The 23,772-nt window shown below is 39.1% G+C and overlaps 1 protein-coding gene across 1 annotated transcript in view; it reads right to left on the bottom strand.

Moving 5' to 3' along the window:
• Positions 1-23,772, bottom strand: part of adam12b (ADAM metallopeptidase domain 12b) — a 133,714-nt gene that overhangs the window by 6,786 nt on the left and 103,156 nt on the right. The window contains exons 12-19 of the mRNA XM_053510115.1: positions 20,360-20,537; positions 13,825-13,914; positions 12,758-12,953; positions 11,960-12,068; positions 10,232-10,430; positions 10,034-10,111; positions 3,676-3,784; positions 328-466 (exon numbers count right to left, since the gene is read on the bottom strand). Of these exons, the coding sequence (XP_053366090.1) occupies positions 328-466; positions 3,676-3,784; positions 10,034-10,111; positions 10,232-10,430; positions 11,960-12,068; positions 12,758-12,953; positions 13,825-13,914; positions 20,360-20,537 (1,098 nt within the window). The remainder of the gene's footprint in view (positions 1-327; positions 467-3,675; positions 3,785-10,033; positions 10,112-10,231; positions 10,431-11,959; positions 12,069-12,757; positions 12,954-13,824; positions 13,915-20,359; positions 20,538-23,772) is intronic.

Below are 23,772 nucleotides of genomic sequence, written 5' to 3'. Positions count from 1 at the left end.
AAGATGCAAAGCCCAACATTACCTAGGAGTCACTGGTCTGTTGGCCTGAGACAGGTTCTTTTAAAATTTCCCTGTATTTGGCTCAATCCATCTTCGCCCTTAACCCTGACTGGTTCCCCGCCCCCCACTAAACATAATGCTATCCGCAGCCTGTTCAACTAAGGTGATAGCTTCATGGCATATTTGCCCAGCTTTTTTTCAGATCCAGGTTTAACATTATCAAATATGATCGGTGTATAATTATGCAAAGCACTGTAGCATACAGTATACTCAGTTTCTGCCGAATCACACTATACACCATTTTCCGTGTTTGTGGCCATACTGTACCTGAGCTTCTGAATCGTGCTCTTCTTATTAGTAAAGAGCAGCTGGAGCAGAGTCTTCCTCTTCAAGCAGATGAGCAAGCCAGCCGCAAACAGGCAGAAGACAGTGACCAGGATGCCTGTGGTGATGGCCCGACTATCAGCTGACGTCACATAGGACAATACACACATTAATACACACACATGTGCATCTAAGGTACAGCACAGCACAGAAGGGAGACAAACAGATAGCAACCAGTCAAAGGTGGGTTAACTTCTCACTAAATTCTGTGCCAAATTAGTACTGGATCTGCAGCAGATTGCCTTTTTATTAGGTGTTTTGACATAACTATAGGGCAAGTCTCTGACTACAGCGTGTGTGTGTGTGTGTGTGTGTGTGTGTGTGCCTGTGTGAATAAAATAAGATGTAAGAATAAGACCCTTTTAAAAACAATTATGCAGGTTCAATCAGGTTTAATCTTCTCTCAGATTCAAGAGAACTAGTGGAATATTCTAGTGTATTCCTATTTCTCATTTCTATCTCAAGCATCTGTAGCCTAGGGGTGATTATCACTGAAAGACATTTGACACATTTCTTCGTGCTGAGACGAAAAAAAAAACCCAAAAGGTTATTGACTGCCCCAGAATTGCTTTTCAAATTCTATTATAAGTTTCACATATAGTGATTTTTAGTTCTTTTCCCAGTACAGAGTAGAGTGTCTGACTTTCTGCGGTTGGTAATTGGACCAGATAGACTTAAGGCTAGAAAAAACAATGGAATATTCCTCTAATTCTTATCTACTGTATGTTGTGATTGTAATCTGGGCTAATCACGCAATTCATTACATTAGGGTTGATAAAAGAAAATCCTATTCATGGCCCATGCCTGAGCATTACTCTATGCAGGAACTGTAAAAGCTGCCAAGATAAACGGAAATATGTCTAAAGCCCCATTTTGGCCAAACCCACAAAAACATAAAAGTCTTGTTCCTGGTTAAAAATAGTCACTCATCAATCAAAGCAAGCACAGTGAAAACGACAGTCCTATTTCTCATATCAAATCCCATTTTTAATCATTACTGGCTCAAATGAATATTATTAATAAATGATGATTTAAAATAGTCAGGTCAGTGGTGTAATGATTTTCAAGTAACGGTTAGTTTGCCTTTTAGACTTATTTTAAGTTTTGCAGATATAAAAATATATGCTGGGAGAGTAAACGCAGCTTTAAGTGCTGTATATCCATATATACACACTCATCATGGCTAATTAATAAACCTTAAACATAAGAGGATTATACGAGGTGGTATCAAAAATGGAGCCGATCATTTTCGCTGTATGTCCTCCCTAGACGCCATAAAACCTGGAAGGAGAATTCGCTATTAATGGTCTGGCCCGTGGGGACGAATTGTCGACGCACAATGCCGTGAATGTCGAAAAAGATGATGAGCATGCACTTCATCGAGCTGCATGCCTGTCTCGTTTTTTTCAGTTGTGGAGATGATGGGCTGTTTCACTGTGAAGACTTTTGCTTCTTCTCATTAACAGACCCATACACTCATGTTTCGTCATGTTGTTCGACCTTGTAGGACGGGTCATCCACGGCACGCTGACGGAGTTCTTGGCCGACTTCTTGACGCTCCTGGATCAGCAGTCTGGGCAGCAGACTTGGCAGCAAGACGGCACATGTTCAAATCAATCATGAGGATTGCTTGGACTGTTCCGTATGAAACACCAACATTGGCAGCAATGGTTTTAACATTTTTGGGGGTTGTGCTTATTGAAGGTCTTCCTAATCTCATGTCGTCTTCCAGCAATGTTCTTCCACTCTTGAAGTGTGGGTGCCGCTCAAAACACCTTGAAGGACTTACAGCATGGCCGTAAACTTGATGAATCATGCCAAACGTCTTCGTGGCAGATTTGCCCAGCTTCATGCAGAATTATCTTTAGCTCTTTGTTCTAACTTGCTGTCCATTATGAAACTGAGATGTGGTCAGAATAGCACTACTTGCACAGCTCCCAATGTACACAGGTCAATGGCTTTTGGCACACTGACATACTGTATGAAGGTCGGTACTCCCTGTGACTGTGTGTGCAGCTTTGTGTTGCCAACTATTGTCGTGTTGCAAAATTAATCTTGAAACCTTTTAATACCACCTCAATACCACTACCAGTGTTTGAACTGTGGGAGGAAACCGGAGTATCCAGAATAAACCCACCAAGAACAGGTAGAACATGCAAACTCTATCCACTATGTTATCTATAACAAAAATAATATTTAATTCTATATATATATATATATATATTTTAGAAGCGTCTACCTTCACATTTTAGGCAAACCACATAACACTGTGGCCACATTACATAGCAAAACATGATGCATCCTAAAAAAAGCCAATCACAATGCTTCCTTCTGTCATTTGATCAGTGAAGCAAAACTACCAGCTTGGCCAGACAGCAGCTGCCATGAGTAAACTAAATGCATTCAACAGAGTTTTAGAGAATGCTGAAGTCAATGCAAAGAATGTTGAAACTGGCTCTCATGAAGACCATCCCAGGAAAGCAAGATCGAAAGCTACATCTGCTGCAGCGGAAAAGGATTCAGAGTTACCAGCCTCAAAAATCACCAATTAACAGAAATTCTGATTAAATGTGTAGCAGACACAATATTAATATATCTCAATATCAACTGGTCAAAAGAGATTATTGCATACTTTAGATGCCTTCAGCATTGTTCTACAATAAAGAAAGAAATAAAAATTAGGAAAGATGGGGAATAGAGTTAGAAGGTGTGTCCAAACTTTTGCCTGGTATCGTACTCAACAAAGGCATGGTGTGACCTTCCGTTTCACTTCCATATAGACACTTCTCTTTAATTCTTCTTGCTCTTCACATCACTAGCACTGGTTTTGCTGCATTTGGGAGCCATGATGAAAATTATGTTAATGTCTGGTCACTTTTGCTCCGTCCTCTCCTTCATTAGGATTTCCAAACTATGTTAAAGACTTATGAAACCATGGACATACAGTATGTGCAGTCAGACAATGAATGAATAAATGTTATACGGCGCATACCTGTAATATGATGATATGACTTTGTCGACTAACTAAGGTTTTGTATTGCTTATGATCTTTCTTGTGATCCTTAACAATGTTTGTAATTAAAATGGTCTTGTGTGCAACTAGACTTAACACTTTTTTTCCCCTTTAAATGTGCTGCTAGTGACCCAGTACAAACTCACAATCAAAGCATGAGTTTTCTATAGTTTTTTCTGTCTTTTAGTCACCTAAAATATTTAAAAGGACACTGAAAAGGACCAGTGGTTTTTACATTTTGCGTATAGTATTCGTATAACAACTGTTCAGTACCATACCTGCCAATCTCATTGGTCCGCTGTCCACACTGCCACCGAACCCTGCCCTCTCGCAGAATGGTGGCGCCCAATGAGCTTCACAGTGGCAGTTTTTCTTATTATTACAGACCTGCAGACACAAAGCAGACTGGGGTTAATGGAAAAATCCAACCCGAATAACTAGCATATCACGTTTTATAATCACTGTGTGACAAAAGATTCATTTTCTGATTAAATTCTGGAACATGGAGTCCATCGTCCGCTGTTTCGACTTACATCGCTGCTGCATTCCTCATTAATATGACCTCAGGGATATGGGAAGGCATTTTACATTTGGAGAAGGGGGGTTTGCTGGAATTTTAAACAGCATACATGTGGCATGTGCTATGGTGTCGTACCTGAATGACAGTCAAATCATTTGTATCCTTTGCGATGAAATAGATTTTCCTTTATAATTCTCAATCTTTCGTATCCATTATTGTTTTAATAGTAACAGCACACTCACAGGGACTTGTAAAGCAGATGCTCCACATAAACAAAAGCCTAATAGTCTCGTTAATGGAAAATAAGCATTATTGTTAACACCAGAATTAAGTGGAAAAGTTTTATATGATTTTTATTTAACATTTAGATTATTTTTAGATTACTGTTTAAATGATAGCGGTTTATTATAGTAGCTGTCTCTATATATACACATCACTATCTTCCATGTTTTTTCTCTTTTTAAGCTACTAGGACAACTGCCTTGTTACGGTATCTATAATAATAATAATAATAATAATAATTATTATTATTATTATTATTATTATGTTTATTATTATTATTATTATTATTATTATGTTTATTATTATTATTTCAATTTATGATCCATGTGCCTAGGTGCATTGTGGAATTAATGGAGATTTGCAGTTTTTTCTGTAAGGTTCTTACAGGATCGGGTTGCTATCTTGCCGCTTATTTATATCTGAGCAATTGAGGGTGAAGAACCTTGGTCAGGGGCCCAAAAGTGGCATCCCAGTAGCACAAACCGTGGTCCAGCATTTTAACCACTGGGATACCCCTGGCCCATAACTCTTATTTTATTATTCTTATTCTTATTATTAATAGTAATAGTAGTTGTTGTAGTAGTTTAGCAGATATTGAAGTCCTGATTGTTGATTCCTACCTCTCTGTCTGTGTTTGCTCTTATTTAACATTATGGTAACGACACTAGTATTGTCCCTGTGATATTAAGTACTGTACCACATCAGGACTTACTTCTTACAGAAATAACAAAAGACAGAAACAACAACTAAGTGAATTATTTGTATAAACATATCTAACATACTAAATGTTAGATATTTTCTTTATTACTGCATCATACAGACAGCACAGACAGATTTATCCTGCTATGCACTTTTTTACTATTTTAAATTGCAAATTGCTGCTATTTTTAAACTTGTTTTAAAAATGTTAATTGAAAAGACCGAACAGAGATTTGAGCACATTCAGTCTGTACAGCATTAACACAGTGGTGCCATTTGCCCATGCTGTCCATAAAGAACCACACTGAGGATGAAATCTGAACATCTGCATCGACATAAAGGTGGTAATCAGTGTACTCCAGCGCAGTTAATGTGTGTTTTCATAAGTTCATGCGTTTCCTTGGTCATGCTGAGAGGTTTAGGTGCGGCTTGAGATGTTTAAAACATATGCAGGACAGGTCACTGTGCACATCAGGCTTCAGTGAGGATCCTGGGGGTTTCAAGGAGGTAATGGGTCTCAGCTGTGTGTCTGTGTGTATGTGTGCTCTCAGGACAAAATACGTCCTTATTATGTGGGAAAACCAAAAAAACTGGGATAACTTTGGATATTCTGTCATCTTTATAAGCCGAAGTGTTTAAATTATTATTTTTTATAAAAAGTATGTGTTTAAAAGGATAAAACCATAGGGAGCTACTTTCCAAAAGCAATTGCGGCTTTACCTAAACGGGACCACCAATCAGGCAAATGTCCTTTTATAAAATATCCATTTTTCAGACACATTCAAACATCCATCTACATCCACAAAGTCCTGAATTGTTCAATCGTATTACTTAGTCCAACAGCACAGACACACCACACATACATGGTAAAAACATTCATGTTACTTTCTCTGCACTGTATTGTCCTGCATGTGTTTTAATTATTGTCATCATGTTTTTATTGGTCGTAAACTTGCAATTAAGAATCTTACAGCTGTATCTACACATTGAAAACACCCAAACACACAACTAAACACCTGAGCCCATATTCACAAAGCTTCTTAGAATGCTCTCAGAGAGCTCCTATCTTAAGTTAATTTCTTAGAGCAACTCTGAGTAAGAAAAGTTAAGGTCTTATACTTTCTTTACTCAGAGTAATACCTTACTCAAATAATATTTTACAAATAATATTATCCATAATATTTGAACCTGAAATCTTGGAAAGGTAAGGGAATAAATGTGTGGGAATTTGCTGAAATAGGTTTGTGTTAGCTCGAAGTAACCTAGTTATTATCTGTAGTTATCCGTAGGTTGGAATCACATATCTGATATGTGTACTGTGATGCTTTTTCCTGTGCTTTGTAGGTTTCCTCTGGAGGGTACAGATATGTGAATAACGTACAGTAATTAATTAATGTAATCAGTTATATTCCATCTCTGCTCCTTAGTTAGGAGCCGTAGGCTTCACTAAGGATTCAGGGTTTATGATAGATGGATGGATGGATGGATAGATACTGTAGTTAGATCGATTGGCTCTAGGTTTTTGCTTTGGGGATCTGAGGATCCGGGTTTGAGCCCCACTATGGGTGGGTTTCCACACCCCATAATACCCAGCCACTTCCTGCTGTGCCGGTCCCAAGCACGATAAAATGGGCATCCAGTGTAAATCCTGTATCAGAGTTGTGTGCGGATCGAATGGTCCGCTCTGGCAACCCCTTGACAGGAGCAGCCAAAAGAAAGTTTAAGATAGATATATAGACAGACAGATACTGATTACAGATGAATACAATACAGATTAAGCCCTAAGGGAAATTAAAAAAATGTAACACAAACCACTCTAACACCTTTATGTCCTGGGGTCCACTCTTCCACCTCAACAGAAACGTAAGCAGAAAAAGCGTATTTTAAGATAAACTTCCAGTTTGTTTCTAGTGAACACTAGTTCACTCTGTCGGCAATATTCCATTTGTTCAAACACAACACAACAACAAAAATCGCAAAAATGATCCTGTCAAGCGTCCTTTCTGTCTCAGCTTACGAACAGAACGCACAGAATTTCTAAGAACCTTTTCACTGCGCATGTGCCTGCTTTTGAGAGCGAATAAAAAAAGCAATGCAGAAAACCATATGTAAATAGAACCCCTCAGAGGGAACATGGGATGTGGATAATGGTGCAGGGGCGGATCTTGGCCAGGATGTATAGCGTTCACATTTCACTGGTTTGCTGGCAAACACGATGTACATCTGAGCCAAATGATGATGAATGGTGCTTTAACTAGAACATAAATAAAGCTATTAAAGACGAGTGCTTTAACTGTAGTGGGGGAATGAAGAGCGATTTAATGTTAACACAGCAGCTGCTGGAAGCCACTGGAGCATGTGGTTCTAACTGGGAAGCAATAATATTAGATACAGCTCTAATCTGTTATTGATTGAACATTGCAGAGCATTTTACTGCAGGGAGCAGAATGATGAGAAGTTTCACTGAACAGATTAAAATAACATGTTTTAAACAGAAGTCATAGTAGATTTTTTTTTTTATCAACATGTGGCAAACTTATGTCATAAGAGTCAGGCTTCTGTGGTCCATGGCTAAATCGGTATGTGCGTAGTAGTTATAATACATTGTGTTGAAATAGCAGCCCAGGGTTTTTGCCTCATTCGCATTTACTACCGAACAAATTTGGTCACCTGCCAGTTCCCACCCACGAGCAAACTCTCCTCTATCATACCTCAGCTAGCAACTGGGGAAGGTGAAGGCTAACACATGCTTCCTCTGAGACGTGTAAAGCCAGCCAACTGTATCTTTTCAACCTGCTGCTCATGTTCCAGCATGGGGTGCGATTCAACCCCTTCCGCATGCCTGCGTGTACAGACGCCCATAATTAGCTACTGCTAGTGTGATTGACAGGGGAGGGAGAAAGATAGAGAGAGTAAATCATTCTCCCATCCAGAAAGCGGTTCTAATTTCTCTCTTAACGCACGTGCCATGGAAAGCACGCTGCTGCAGCAAGAGCTAGATTTAAGCTCAAGATCTCTGGATGATAGGAGCAATGATTTTCTGTTTTGCCGCTCAAGAGGTTGCGTTTGGTTTTTTAATCATGTTACGTGGAACATCTGCCCTATAAATCCCTTGTTACTACCAAAAGAAGACTGCAAGAGGACAACCATGTAAATAATAAAAGGTACAATAAAAAAAGAATTGCACGTTAATATAGACTTTGCAGCACTATTGTCAAGCAACTGAGCATTCAAAAGCTCTGTACTAAAATATATCTTATGAAAGAGTCATACTTTAAAACATACACATAAGTCCAAAGGTTGCACATGATTATTTACTGTAAATCGATGATATTTAATGTGACTTTTACCCATGCAAATTTTTTCCATGTGAGACTTCCTACAGTATATTAACCATAAACACCAAATTGATCAAGTAAAAGTAAAGATACACTATATGGACAAAAGTATTTTTCTAAATCTGCAATGACGTTGAAACCAAATACATATACTTTAATATGGAGCTGGTCCTGACTAAGTATTATAGTACCGCCTTAAATATCAAAAATTTATATTTAAAATTATAATCAATTAGGATTGTGATGGACAGATACACTGCGTGTTTCTCATGTCACACATCTCTTAGTGCTATAATGCTGCCTGTTTAAAATTTCTTTGGAAATATTACCATGAGGTGCATCTTAGCTCCCAAATTACTGTACTGTAATATAGTGTTGAGACAAATTGCATCACATCTGCTTTCTCAGAAGTGAAACTTTTTCTTTACTTTTTTGGCTGCTTTCCAGTTAAATTTTTTGTTAAATTGCTATTGTCTGGTATTTCTTTGTGGCGTCATTAAAAACGTTTGCACATATTTACTGACTTACTGACTATGTTTTATAGGGGTCCGGGGGTAAGCATAACGCTATCTTGCTGTAGTTAATGGTTATCAAAACCTAGATGTAGTCAATGTTGTTCGAAGTAATTCCAACTTTCAAAAACCACTCACACCAAAGTTGTCTCAGTGTCTGCAAAGTTGGCAAATTAATGTCACCAGAATGTTGTGACAACCAAAAATTCCTGCTGGATAGGTTTTGTGATAAAGGCTTTCTAATCCCACTATCTCTTGACACAGTGTTCACAGCAAACTCCTTAAATGTTTAAATCTGTTTGCAAGTGTGTCACCTTCACGTTTCAGACCGTATTATAAGAAAAAACGTGGATGAACTAGCCTGTATCTAAAGGGATACAAATATTTACAGTAATTGAGCTATAGTATTCAATTTTACAAAAGAAAATACATATTTACACCCACTCAAAAAAAATGGGTACACCCCTCTAATTTCAGCAAACATTTTCGTACAACTTCTCAAAGAACAATACTATAGAAATGAAACTTGGATATATTTTACAGTAGTCAATGTGCAGCTTATATGACAGTATAGGTTTACTCTAGGTCCTCTAAACTAACTCAACATACAGCCATTATTGTCTAAACAGTGAGTACATCCTACATTAAGTGATAACAGCTGTACATCTTTAACCATGCAAAGTCTGATGTCCTATTCATCATGTTCATGTGTTTGTCAGTGAGGCGTCCTCAAACAGAAGGCGAAGAAGTGCCATGTGTTTAACATCCAGCAGCTCCGTGATATTATTATGGAGGAGTGGAAGAGCTTCCCAGGAACAACATGTGCAGCTCTGGTGAATTCCAGGCCCAGGAGGATTAAGGCCGTGCTAGATAACAATGATGCACAAAATTTTTGACATTTTGGACACTGTTTTGACATGTTCACGCAAGGCGTACTCATTTTCACTGGCAGTTATTTAAACAATAAAGTCTGCATGTTGACTTATTGTTAGATGACGGTAAATCTGTACTGCTATACAAGCTGCACATTGACCACTCTAACGTATATCCAATTATCATTTCTATTGTATTTCCCTTCAAGAACATATACTAAAGTGGTTGCTAAAGGGGGTGAGGGGTGTACTCATTTTTGTGAGGGTGTACTTACTTTTGTGGGATACTGTACGTAGTTCATGTTTTTCATGGCAAACGATAAGGCCATTCAGCATGTTTACAGTATATACATAAGGAAGATTCTGGATTATCCATGCGGAATGTTGCTATGTTGAATGCTAGTGTTACTCACCCCTTTGCCATGGCATTTCCCTGAACACTTGTGGACTCCAAACACACTGACATTCTGACACTGTCTGTTCAAACACATCTGTAATGGAGAGGAAAGTTCCACTGAGTAACCGACACTGAGTACATTGCTTTAAACATCAACCTTGACGAATAAATGTTGACTTTGCTTTTGACTGAAATGTTTCCTGAAGCTCTTTACCATGCCCTCAGCACACTTAGTGCCAGTTAGCACAAGTCCTGGGTCGGGCATGTCGTCCCCGAGGTATACGTGTGTCCCCCGACACAGGATTCGGCCCCCCTCATGTAGGGGAATGTTGGTCTCTATGGAAACAGCATTGGTTCCAATTACAGGTCGATTGGCACCGCCCTGGCACTGGATTTTGCCACACTTAGCATCCCTGAAGCAAAACACACACCCGTGCACACACACCACATAGAGAGAGAGAAAGAGATTAACAGATGAGAACACGAGAACAAACAGTGAGTGAGTCAGTGCTTAGCCTTTTGTTTCTTTTAGTCTCTTTCTCTCTCTCTTTATTCCTACAGTATGTGTGTCATGTCTAATGTTCATTGAGAGAGAAAAAGACAAAGATGTCTATTATAAACAACTTTAAATCTCACAGGCAAAGTGGCATAATTATATGAGCTGCTAGAAAAATCATTGCCATCCGCTGAAATTTTCTCATCTTCTTTACAAGCACAAGACTCCAACATCCACTTAAATAGAGACAAGAGACAACACAGAGAATAGAACTACTCATAATGGATATGTATGTTAAGGCTTATTTACTTGTATTACTAAAACCTTTTTCAGTGGCGGAAATCAAAGTTTGTGGACACCACCATCACAATAATACCTGCTTGTTGGAAAGTCCATTCCAGATTTTACTGTTATAATAAAATGTATGTTATAAAATTGCCATATTCCAGGTGGATGGATGGATGTTTACCCCCAAAAATAAAATGAGGAAAACTGGATTAAAAGATTCCATTACAATTAAATATTACTGCAGGACACTGGAACATGGGGAACCAGTTTGACCCAAATTCTAAATGTGAACCTTTTAAAGTCTTTTCTGGTACCGTCCCTACAGCATAAACAACAGTGCATGTCCATTGTAGATAATTTACCAGCTAATAGAATTACCAGCAACTTTATAAAATGACCAAAACATACTGTTCCCTGCGTTTTTATCATTTATCAAATAAAACGTATATACCTAACAGCCATAACATTACAACACAAAATATCAGGCCAATATTTTGTTGGTTTTCTTTGTGCCATTGGGGCAGCTCTGGCCCTTTAGGGCTTGAGTCGGCAAGACCTCTAGGAATTTCAATTAAATTCTAGTCATATAGTGCTTTTACCAATGGTCATTCTCTTAAAGCAGCTTCACAAAATGAAAAGAAAATTGTAGAAATGTGTATGAAATGTGAGAAACTGTGTATAAATAATAATGATCAAGCCGAGGTGCGACAGGAGCAAGGAACTCTGAGATTCCAAGAGGAAGAAACATTGCGAGGAACCAGACTCAAGGGGGAAAACATCCTCATTTGGTTGAGAACAGATAGCAGGAATTGTTTTGCAGACATAAATATGTTAGGCAGCTGAAAGTTCAATATAACAGAAAATGTCTTTATGTAAATATTGAGTCAAAACACCTGGGGATGTCATATTGTGTCTGGCATTAGGACATTTGGGATGGTTTATTCCCATTTTGCACGGTCATACAAAATGGGAATAATTTTAATGGTCACCATAGGCCTCTGTGAACCCTGGTTGGACTACAAAAGGTTCCTAGATGGATGGATAAATGGCTTTTTTGTGGGATCACACCGGACGAGCTGGCTTTTGGTCCCCATGAGACTTGAGTGACATGAAATGAGAAGCTGGCTGTGTGTGATGTGTGCTGTGAACATGGTATACCGTGCTTCACATTTGGCGAAGGAGCCTTTGGAATCTTTGCCACAGTTGCCATAGGGATCTCCAGCTGAGTTTACCCTTTCAAAGCAGATACCAGGAGCAGGTTTGGCTCCTAGAGAGAAAAAAGGGAACGGGAGAGAGAGAGAAAGAAAGAAAACATTGAACGCTCTTTATTTTGAGTGATACAAACGGCATATTATATTTCCTGCTTTCTATAATCTAATTCAAAATAGAAAGCAGGAAATACAGTCTCAAACCTGTGTCACAATGGTGACCAAGTGGAATAAACAACGTGGCATAATGTGGGTCTTGTGGATCGATTTTGTGTCAATCGATTTCACAATATTCACTTACTTATATTATTATTTTCTTTAACACACTCTTGTCAGTCCTTTTTCATAAAAGACTGTGTTTGTAAAGGTTAGACATGGGGATGTACAAGTCAGTGCAATGTACACTCTAAGTGCTGGTCCCAAGCCTGAATATACAGTAGGGAGAGGTGCTTCAGTAAGGGTGTAAAACCTGTTCCAAATTAAATATGCAGATTGGAAGCACGAAAAGAAGAAGAAGAAGATGACGATAACTGTCTATAATATACAGTATTACTTCACCTTTAAGAAAGCAGAAATATAATTTTGAAAAAAAAAAAAAAAAACACCCTGTAAATGGCTGGCTTCCTACAAACCTCACGCCATAATAAATTGGTAAGAAGAAATGTGAGAAAAAAAAATACAAAAGTGTGTGTTTTTTGTGACTCTTGACTTTGAATCATTAGATTCAGAGCTCTGTACAGGTACTTACCTGGACCCCAGAGGGTGATGCACTGCTGTTCATGGGTTTGGCAGATGCCGTTGTAACAGTAGCCGTCAACAGCATGGCACGCATGTCCATCATGCAGGTAGACGTTGGCTGGACAGTGAGGACTCAAACCAGTACAGAACTCTGGCAGGTCGCATGAGTTGCTTGACTCTCTGCATGGTGTTCCAGCAAGCTTCAACTTTAAACACACACACACATATACTGTACCAGCACTGAGAGGGCTCTGTCTCATGCATGTCATACATGTCCTACGGCATAAGAAGGTCTTGACAAATTCAATACTCATGCACAATATAATGGATATGATAATATGAAAACATATACAGTACATTATTCATGAGGATGCCCTGGCTGCTAGTGCAAGTTGAGAATTTCAGGGTTTTGTTGGGCAATGCGTGTTGGTAATGGTTATGCAGTCAGTTTAGACTTTGTGGAATTTAATTGAACTGTTAAAAATATATTTAAATACATAGATATAATTACCTAGAGACAAAAAAGTAAGAAAGAAGAACAAACAGGGCATGCACTACAACACAAAACACCATGAACACCAAGAGGAAGCGTCACCGATCACTGAAATAACAATACTGGCAGCCGTGACACTGCACAGTGTTTCCTTCAACCACAAACACAATGGTAAAACCTAAGAAACTGAGAATTTGTACCAATGTTAGACTTAATTTCTAAGATGTTTTTTCACGAGTGCTTAAGTCTCCACACATGCCAGATTGTGTCGGCCAAGCTATAAGCCGAAAGAGATCTATTGAGACCTAACCAGCCAAGTGATTGTAAGCCGGCTCAGTATTTCTGTCCTGGCTCAGTCAGTGAACTATGCTGACTGATTTATGTGTCTGAAGCCCTCGGAGGAAATTCAGCGTGTGCTTTTGGAGCATAAATGACAGTTCATGTTGCGCTCACTAATGGGGCAAAGAGAATGCATTTTCCACGCTTTCCTTTTTTTTTCCCTCTGAGAATGAATATGTGGAGGAGGAGAGACAGAGGAGTAGGGAGGAAGTCAAAAGGGAGACAAGCACAGATCAAAAGAGTACCTTGCAATCCTCACAGCACTGTCCGTGGGCGCATACAGCATTTTCTTTGAGAGTACAGGTGGTTGCGTTGCAGCAAGGGTTCACACACTCCTGAAAATCATGCGTGCACACACACACACACACACACACACACACACACACACAAATGTTAGATATACAGTATTAATAGCCATTTTGGTATGATGTCCCAAACAAATTAGCTGTGCTGCCATAGCATACGTCTCTAAGCCTTCACCCCCTTTTCCACTTTTTTCATTAGAGTATATTTCATGACTTTATATAAGGTACAGTGTAAATTTTAAAATAAGTGAACGGGTTAAGCAGAAGTCATTCTGCTGTCACCATGCCTGTCGATACCATCGGCTATAGTATGCAACTGAAACTCTTGCCATTGAAAGAGGCAACTAGGGCTGGTGAAAGAGGCAACAAAGGCTCTTGCAAACTGGGAAAGGTGGACCCCAACAACAGTAAGAGCAGAGTTAGAGGGTTGCATATGCAAGCTAAAAAAGTTTAGCAGTAAGTGTGAAGCAAGAGTAATTCAATTTGCGTGAAGTCAAAGGATTACAGAGAATGCACGAGTATCAGAAACCGATGTAAAAAATAAGATGAAAATATATGGTAGCATCTGCAGCTTAGATTATGCTAGTAGTAAAAATGAAACCTACAAGCTTCAGTGGTAATAAGAGGGACTTCTACCACAGGAGGAGAGACTGGGAAAACCTTCAGAGACAAGGAGAACCCACAGGGTCGGCTGAGGTTAAAAAGATTCAACTGGTGCACAGCTGCTGACATCTTCAGAGTGTTGGAGAACCGCTATGGAAACAAAACCACAATCGCCATGGAAAGTGTCGAGGAGCTAGAAAGGATTCCTGCTGTGAGAGAAAATCAGCAAAGAAGGGCTATAGAGTTAATCCAAACGGTAGAAAAAAGCCCTGGCAGATCTGGCATTTCCAAGGACCTTGGAAATATCAGTGCAATCAAGAACCCACTTGTGATAAAGTTTGTTGAGAGAAAGTTACACGAGTTTGTGAAAAGACAATGGTTAGTCTACATGATGGATCTTGCAAATGGCATCACACCAGAGAAACACTTTGATGCACTACTAAAGTTTCTAAAGAAAGTACAAAAAATTCTTGAAAGGCTTGAGCAGTTCAAAATCTCAAAAAAGGCAGAAAGGCCAGAAAAGAAGTATACCTTCACCAGAACGACAAAGAAAGTTTCTACGGAAAGTGGATGCGTTGTGTGTGGAGAAGAAAAATCTTCTTCTGCAAAAAGTTCAAAGAATTAAAGCAGAGAAGAAATCCATTGAAAAGGAACTGGGTGCGTGTAAAGGGTGCTTGGGATGTCACAAGGATAGTGACAGGTGCAACAACAAATATCTTTGCAGAGTTAAAGACTGTAAAATGGGAGCCTCGTCAGACCACCATTACCTCCTTTGCCCAAAAGGGGAACTCAAAGACATGGGTGGAGGAAAAGCCACCACCAGAGACCCAAGGAAAGGAAGTAGATTTACAGATGAGCAAGAGGAGCTTCTGGCTGAACTAGCAGAAAAGTTCAAGATAGCGTTTACCAACAAAGCTATGATAGTAGACTGCTCTGGGAGAGACAAAATGGGACTTTTAGTCGGGAGTGGATTAAAAAAAACTCCCTGTTATCATAATGTTGATGGATGTAACTGCTAATGCAGGACAAAATATTGGCACGCTAATAGATCTGGCCTCAGACACAAATTATACTACACACAAAGCTGCTGATAGACTCAAGAGGAGAGAAAGTTACCTTGGCGGTTTATGGGGTTGGCAAGATTGCCATTAGAGTGAGCACAAAAGGTACCCCCTTAGGATTAGGGTCAAAACTCACGAGGGGACAGTGAAGGCTCATCAGTTGATCTGTTATGGGTTATAGGAGATCGCCAAAGTCCACAGAATTGTAACTCCAGAGCAACTTAAAAAATTCTTTCCAGACGCAGACCTTAGAGATTTGAAAAGGCCGGAGAAGATTGAACTCCTCATCAGCCACCGAGAGGGGAGACTCCCACCACAAAGTATGAGTTGTGAGAGATCTCGTCCTTTGGGACAGTCGGGTGGGGAAACCTGTTGCTGGAGCACACCCAGATCTGTTTGAGAAGGTGGATATGACAGCGCATGAGTCTGAGACACATTTTGCTCGGCCCATGAGGGCAGCTGCAGTCAAGTATGAGGAAATCTTTGAAAAGGCTGAAGCTCCAAATATCCCCAAGATAATCCAATGAGGAAAGTCAGGTGAAAAAACGGAAAAACACCTCAAGAGAGTACCAGAATGGGCGAGGTATTTATGCAGCTCAGGTCCATGATATGGTCAAAAGAGAAGCAGCGATTAAACTCAATAAGGAAGAGATCGAGAAGTGGAAGGGACCAGTTTGGTATGTTAGCCACTTAGTGGCACCGCTACTCCCCCACTCAACAACCACTCTGGTGCGGCTGGTCTGGAATAGTAGCCAAAAATTCATGCTCAGTCCAAATGTACTTAACGCTATCAGAGCTGCCTTGCTTCGATTTAGAAAGGGAGTATTTGCTGCTCATAGAGACATTAAGATGTACATCTCTGTCTGGCTCGAAGAGTGTGAAGTGCATCTCCATAGGTTCCTTTGGAGAGATACGGAGTAGGAAGCAATAAGCGACTATGCCATAACAAGGGTCAACATCGTAAATCACCCTGCTGGATGCATTAGGCAATTAGCTATGGGTGAAACAGCACGATTGGCAAAGTTTGCTTATTTGAAAGAGGAGCGCAGAGTACTTGAGGAGGATAGCTATGTAGATGACATCCTCACATCCAACAATGACCAGGAGAGATCATGATAATAAATGGACTTAAAGAGATTCTTACAGCTGGCAGATTTGCACTCAAGCCATGGGTTAGGTCAGGACAAAGTGGTGGGCAAGTGACTGGTGCACAAACTCTAGGTCAAGCAATCATACCTCTAAACCAGATGAAGAAAGAAGATAATAAAGCTTAGGGGGCGGGTAGAAGATAAACTCTACATCATGACTTTCATTAACTTTTCAAAAAGGAAAAAGAAAATGAGTACGGGCCAAATTCCTGGGCTCTATGACCCAATTGGTCTCGTTACGCCTGCCAAGCAAAAAGGTGCATTTCTTGTCAGGGAGGAATTCCAAGAGACAGGAAATGGGAGCTTAACTTGACAAACATGGGGCAAGCCACCTTCTGGAAATCTCAGAAATAAGGCCATTTTTCTGAGAAGAATTGGCGGATAAAAGTTGAACATTGGTTTCATGTAGTAGACAGTCAGATTGTGCTGGGGGCCATTTAATGTGATAGCTATGGGTTCCAGACGTTCTTTGCAAAAAGAGTTGGGGAAATGCAAAAGGCTGAGTGGTGACTGGTGGTAGATTCCAGGAAATGGCCCTGGAAAATCAATCCTGCATGTTCTCGTTACATGAAGGAATGGGGCAGCAGAGACCACTGTTCGCATTGTGCAGTGAGCGTCTCAGATGAGACAGAGAAAGCCATGAAGAAATTGAAAATCAAGATTCCTGCGACCAACCCTTACAGAGATGTTAGACGGCTAGAGGTCTTGGTTCCTGCAGAAGATCAGGCAGAAGTAAAGAAAGTGTGAACTACTTGGGTTCAAGAACCAGTAGTTCAAGTGGGAGGTGTAAAGTTAAAAATAAGTGAAATGGTGAAGCTGAAGTCATTCGACAAGGAACAACTGTGACACGATCAGAGTATGACACAGTATGCATCACCTCACAGTCACTAGTGTAGCGAAGGAACAGACTTAACATACAGTACAAGCACCATCTGTGACAGAGAATTGCCACCTCACAGTCTCTACTATGATGTAGTAATGACATAACGGTATAGGGTCTGTGTATAAAAACCTGTGTGTAAGAGATTGCCGTCAGTAACATGTGAGACAGGGAAGTGCATCCATAGTAATGTGTGGTTTTTCATTTGAGGTTATCGACCACTTAGTTGAACCTACTTTGAACAATTGTTGTGTGACAATCACACACAAGACATAAGAATTAAAAAATAATTCCAGAGCTGATCCTCATGTCCCCTGTAGTTGGCTAATGCCTTTTTTCCAGTTTAAAGCAGAAGCTGATGTGCAAATTCCCAGATAACTCAACAAACAGTAAGCGTCCATCCATGTGCCATTTTCCTGGAGATAAAGCCAATGCTACTGTACGAGTTGCCAGCTTGACACCAGATTGTATCTAAGCAGTTGAGGTTGAAGGACCTTGCTCAAGGACCCAACCCATTTTAATCTGTTGGCTCTGGGGCTCAAACTGTAGACCTTATGATCAGCAGTCCAACATCTTTACCACTGAGTTACCACTACCCCAATGACTTCACATAAAAAGGCTGATATAATAAAGTAGTTAAAAAGTTAATATAGTAAAAGTTTAATATATAAATAAATAATTACCATGTAAAAAAAAATCCCACCCTAATCGAAAAACTTTCCTAGGGTTAGGAAGGCTGTGGTGCCTTTAGAAATCAAATAATTAGTTAAATAGATTTGATCTACATGCAATTAAATAAGCCTTCATCTAAATTGCAAAACACTATGTATATACTGTAGTCTTACAGTACATACACATTGTCTTGTATACAAAACCACAGGAACATTCAAACAAACAAGAAACAGCTTTTAAATGACAGCCTTTTTGTTGGTGTGTGCTAACACACATGGTTTAGATTAAGACATACAGAATGCAGTATGTACCTACATCCTACATGTGTTTTTGTGTGTGTGGTAGTGATTGTTTTAATATCCATCAGGGAAAATGCTGAAACAAATGAAAAGTAGAACCAGGGTGTGTGTGTGTGTGTGTGTGTGTGTGTGTGTGTGTGTGTGTGCGCATGTAAGTGTGTTGCCAGAAGAGATCCATTTTTCATCAGCTCTTCACAATTGAAGGAAAGGCAAGACGTCCTCAACCATGAGATGAGAAAGCGAGGTCAGAAAGAAAGAGGCCAAGAAACAACGCCGAGACATGCATAAGTGATTTAACAGAAAAACACCGACTGGAAACGCACCAGGTGCCTGCTTCTTAAATGAACTTATTTAGGCCATCAACTTCAGTTGACATGAGTTGCAAATATGCTGAAGGTACAATAACAAGGCCTCAAAATGCTGGCCCTGTGCTGACAGAACAGGCTGGGTGAGGCTCAAGCTTTTTTGGAATCTCTTTACAGACCTGGCTGCTCCCCTGCATTCTGACATCAGTCTGTTGTGCATGCATGAGGATGAACTGTAAAAAGAGAGAAACGGGTGGAGGTCCCTCATCTGGCCATCCAATAAAGTCCATTTATTGGGCATTCATTCTTCCCTTGGCTTGCAATCTCTGCATCCTTCCAGATGTGTGAATGTGTTGTTAAACCCCTTGTCATATTTCGGTGTGGGATATAAAGAGCACAGGATGAGCAACATGAATCTTTGCCTTGCCCTGACCAAACATCTTCTAAATGTCAACATCATAAACAATTGAGGCCATTCGGGCATGTAGAGAAGTAAATACAGGAAATGAAGGAATTGTGTACGTTGCTTGAATTGTTGCTCTGAGCAAAATGATGCAATGATGGGATGAGTTTAAGGCACAGCAATATACAATAGCTGTGTAATAAAATGCATTAATTTATTCAATTATTCATTACAGGTACTAATATTGGCGATATAATACAGAATACAACACAATGTGCTCCTACGGAAAAATAATAACCAAAAAATAAAAAATAAAATTACGTGACCTCGCTGATTTCCTACAACATGAAATAATAGTAATAGAATAATATAATATTTTATTTTTCTTATACCACTGAAGAGGTGGTGGCTTAGGCAGCTACGGGTCTAGGTTGTTGATTTATGGATCTGGGTTCAAGCCCCAACGTCAGTGGGTTGCCACATCCCATACTACCCAGCTTTTGCATGCAGTCCCGGTCCCAAGCCTATGTAAAATGGAAGGGTTGCACCGGGAAGTGCATCCGGCATAAAACCTGTGCCAAGATGTGTGTGGATTAAATAGTCTGCTGTGGCAGCCCCTTCACTGGAGCAGCTAATGGAAAGTTTTTTATACACACTTTTGTCTGTTAATGGGGGTGGTTAATGCCGTAGAACTTGGTAGAAAAAACTTTTACAGTTTTCCTTTTTTCCTTTTCTCTATACGTTAATGAGACAAAACATCACCATGGCATGTAACAGACGAGTCCTCTGTCATGAAGACTCTACACTGGTGGAAAATGTAATACTAACTATTAGAAAGCTGTGTCACCTTATTAATGACAATTTGGCATTCCTTTTTAAATAATTCTTTAATATAAACCTGAGACTTGAATTAAACTTCTTTTGGCCAATCAAAGTTTAAAATTAAGTTCTACAGTATAAACTTTGATTTTTTATCACCATTTAATTTTTTATTTTTTTTTTAATATGGAGGACTTTTGGACTATACAACAATTTCACCTGACTGAGTGTTACAGTAGCACAACCAAGCATAAGAGATGAATCTGAATAATCGATAAGGTGTACCTCTGGATCTCCGCAGTCACACTCTTCTCCTTCCTCCACATAGCCGTTGCCACATTGCTGTCCCCCGTATAACACTTTGACCTCTGGAATGTTGTAGAGACACATACCCACTCCTTTATCCAGACTGGCTGCGAGATCCTTCTTGCTGCATGTGCTGAACACAGTGGGGAACGGATACCTGGGAAGGACAGAAATGAACAGGACAATAACGTACAAAGAAATATTCACTTCTGCTCCTCTAATTTAATGCATACTGTATGATGTGAATAAACAGCGTACAGAGTGATGCACAGGGAGCAGGTCTCTTTTAGGTTTACAAGTCAACATCTTTTCCTTGCATAGCTTTTTTTTGCCCAGAATCTAAATCTGAGCCTAAATCTATTTGGATTTACTGTGTTCTGCAAAATAATGATCCATGGGAACGGCCTTTTTAGATGAATTCATTATGTGCTAGTAATTCAGCCTTAAGATGTTATCGGCAGCTTCTAAAACATGAGCCCTTGTCGAATTTCAAATTTTTAACACAGCCTTGTCTTTGGTATATTAATAAAAAAATATCCTAGCAAAACATGCATCAGTATAATAACATTCTTACTGTTTGACATTCATGAAGCAAACTGCAAATAAAAGATAAACTCAGCCAGCGTAAGTCTAAATGGTAAAAGGTCATGGTGGAAATGCTCATTAAATTTGTTATGAGTTGCCACTAGGAGCATGATTATACACGAAATCTGTTTCTGAATCCAGCTTGACCAGAGTGCTTTAACAACTAAAGCAGCCAGCCTGAGCATCATTTAATCTCTCATGGTCCAAGAGCTGTCGCTGATGGCAAGCCAGAACATCCACGGTGGACTGAGAGATCTGAGAGCAGAACAAGATGAGCTCATTTGTTTCAAGGTTACTCGTCTTTAAAAGACTGGTCTGTAACAAATGGGTGGTGAGACACACTAAGACACAAAAACTAGCACTGAACAAGCAAAACACCAGAGTACAATCACAAACATTAGGCTGCAAACACATGGCCGTGAGCGAGTAGATCTCTGCTTGAATGCAGGAGAGGGAAAGTTAAAATTTTGATGTTCCTGAAGGTAATGGGGCTTAGCACCAACCCACTGGATGTTTCCTACATGCTGTTAATTTTACAATCTTCATCATGTGTCAGTAAATGCTGTAATATAATAATACACACTGAATAGGTGTGAAATTTCCTCTTGATTATATTAGTCATTTGGTATTTGCTTCATTTAAAAATGTGATAATTAAATCAGGTCATTATCCCCACACTTTGAAATAGTGTGTGTGTGTGTGTGGTGATATGGTGATTTGGAAGAAATAGAAAGACGATGACAGATAGATCACCAGAAAGGTTAATCATCAAGGCAACATCCAAGTAAGTTACATTTGCTCTTTTCACAGCTTGACTCCTGATCAAAATGGAGATTTTATAAATACATATTTCGCCAAGTTGAGCAAGACAAAAAAAAAATTTTTTAACCTTGCCATCAAAGAATTAGCACAGAGACAATATGTGTAAGGTCACAGTAACCCATAAAGATATGGCTGTAATATTGCTTTTTTAATCATATGAAAACACAATTATTATACAAGATTTTTACGTTTTTTTTTTTTTAAGTTTTACTATGCTATGTCTATTTTTTCAATCCCAGCTAAATTATTGTTTTTCCTATTGTATTTCTTTTTTATTATTAGTTATATTTGTTTCCTATTAATGAGCTTTTATTTTTAAGGTCCCGGGCAGTCGTATAAGCATTTCACTGCATATCGTACTATGTATGACTGTGCATGTGTCAAATAAAAATTTTAATTAGAATTTTCAAGGATCATGCGTTCCACTCTGAATATTTACAGGTATGACATTACCATACTGTGCTTGAAGTCTTCTGGAAATGTCGACTAATTTTACCCATTTTTATTGATGAAAAATTTTATCATAAGTCCCAGTTTGACTTAAACACCCTTCATATTTCCACTACATACTAGTTAAGTGAAAAAAAAGAAGTCAACCAGTCTAATCTTGTCTAAAAAGCAGAAACTGGTTGAGGTCATAGCTATATTTAGGCTTTTAATTGTACAGCAAAGATTCTATGAACCACACTCAATTAAAGCCACACACAGGCTACTAATTAAATTCTGTGCTTCTGTGTTTTTTACGCTACACTTTTGTCAACAAAAAATTTGTGCAATAAATGTCGGATATAATAATTCTGTATTACATATTACACTATTTAAGGATGCACCAATAGATGTTCCTTATAGCTTTTTGAAGAGTGGATTGTATAAAAAGTCTGTAGTAGCAATTGAGGTTTTTTTTATTATTTTTTTTATAAAACCATGGTCACTCGTCATAGCTGAAAATGAGTCTCGATCAGCATCTTGGAGTTTCACTTGTCTGAGTGGAAGTGAACCCGTGGCTTCAATCATACTGTACTCACTCACACAGTGCTGAGCACAATCAAATTTACCATGACACACTGTATGGATTTTAGTCGAACATTTTCCATAAGAAATGAAAGCAGTTAGGGTAAAAAAAAACTTTACTTCATGCAAAACAATGTGTAAAAATTTAGTGTTAATGGTCCATTACTGAAATGTAGTTGTGTGTATTTAATGGTAAGGTTAATCTAGCCTGAAATATTTTTGTAAATTGTAAATTTACTTTCCTGCTTCATTTAAAAGTCATAAATATTGAGAATACATGTCAGATGTCTATTTCTACACCTATTTATTGAAATATTTGATTGGGGAACAAAATAAATCCTCAAAACAATGCACTGCACTTCCATTTCTCCATGTCCTTATATTGGACTTTGAAGCATTCCCACATAACCTCATCCCTTTAACCCTGTCCTTTTCCTGCCCACTTATTCCTGCCCTGTATAGAAATACAGCTAAAAGGGCAGAGAGGAAGTTCAGTCAGAGGCTTTAACTTTTCTCTGGAAAGGAAGCAGGAGGGCACATTTGGGAATCAAACTTCCCTGAGTCAGGAATGACTGGTGCTAGCAAAGCACAACAAAGTTAGTGTATAAAAGAAAGGACGAAAGGAGTGAGAAATGAAGGGAGGAACTAGGAGGAGGAAATGTTGGCTATGAACAGCTGTGCTCCCTTGGGGGGTGTAGGGTTGAAGTTCACACCCCTGACTCTACCTCAATCTGCTTTAGCTTAAGAAAATGCACACAAACAATTCTGTAATTATGAATAGGGTGTGCACAGCTGAATGACACATGGCCAAATGTTGGCTTTCATACATAACTCAACTGACGAACATTATGAGCTTTAAAAGACGTCAAAATGTCGTAAACAACAGAATATTACATGTACTGTACATATGGAACTTCCCCAAACTGTTATGACAAAGTTGGAAGGATCCAGGGGTATAGGATAGCCTTGTACAC

Source organism: Clarias gariepinus, chromosome 13 (assembly GCF_024256425.1).
Source record: "Clarias gariepinus isolate MV-2021 ecotype Netherlands chromosome 13, CGAR_prim_01v2, whole genome shotgun sequence".
Lineage (NCBI taxonomy): Eukaryota > Metazoa > Chordata > Actinopteri > Siluriformes > Clariidae > Clarias > Clarias gariepinus.
Note: the sequence above shows the minus strand (reverse complement) of the source record. Positions and strands in the feature narration are given on the sequence as shown.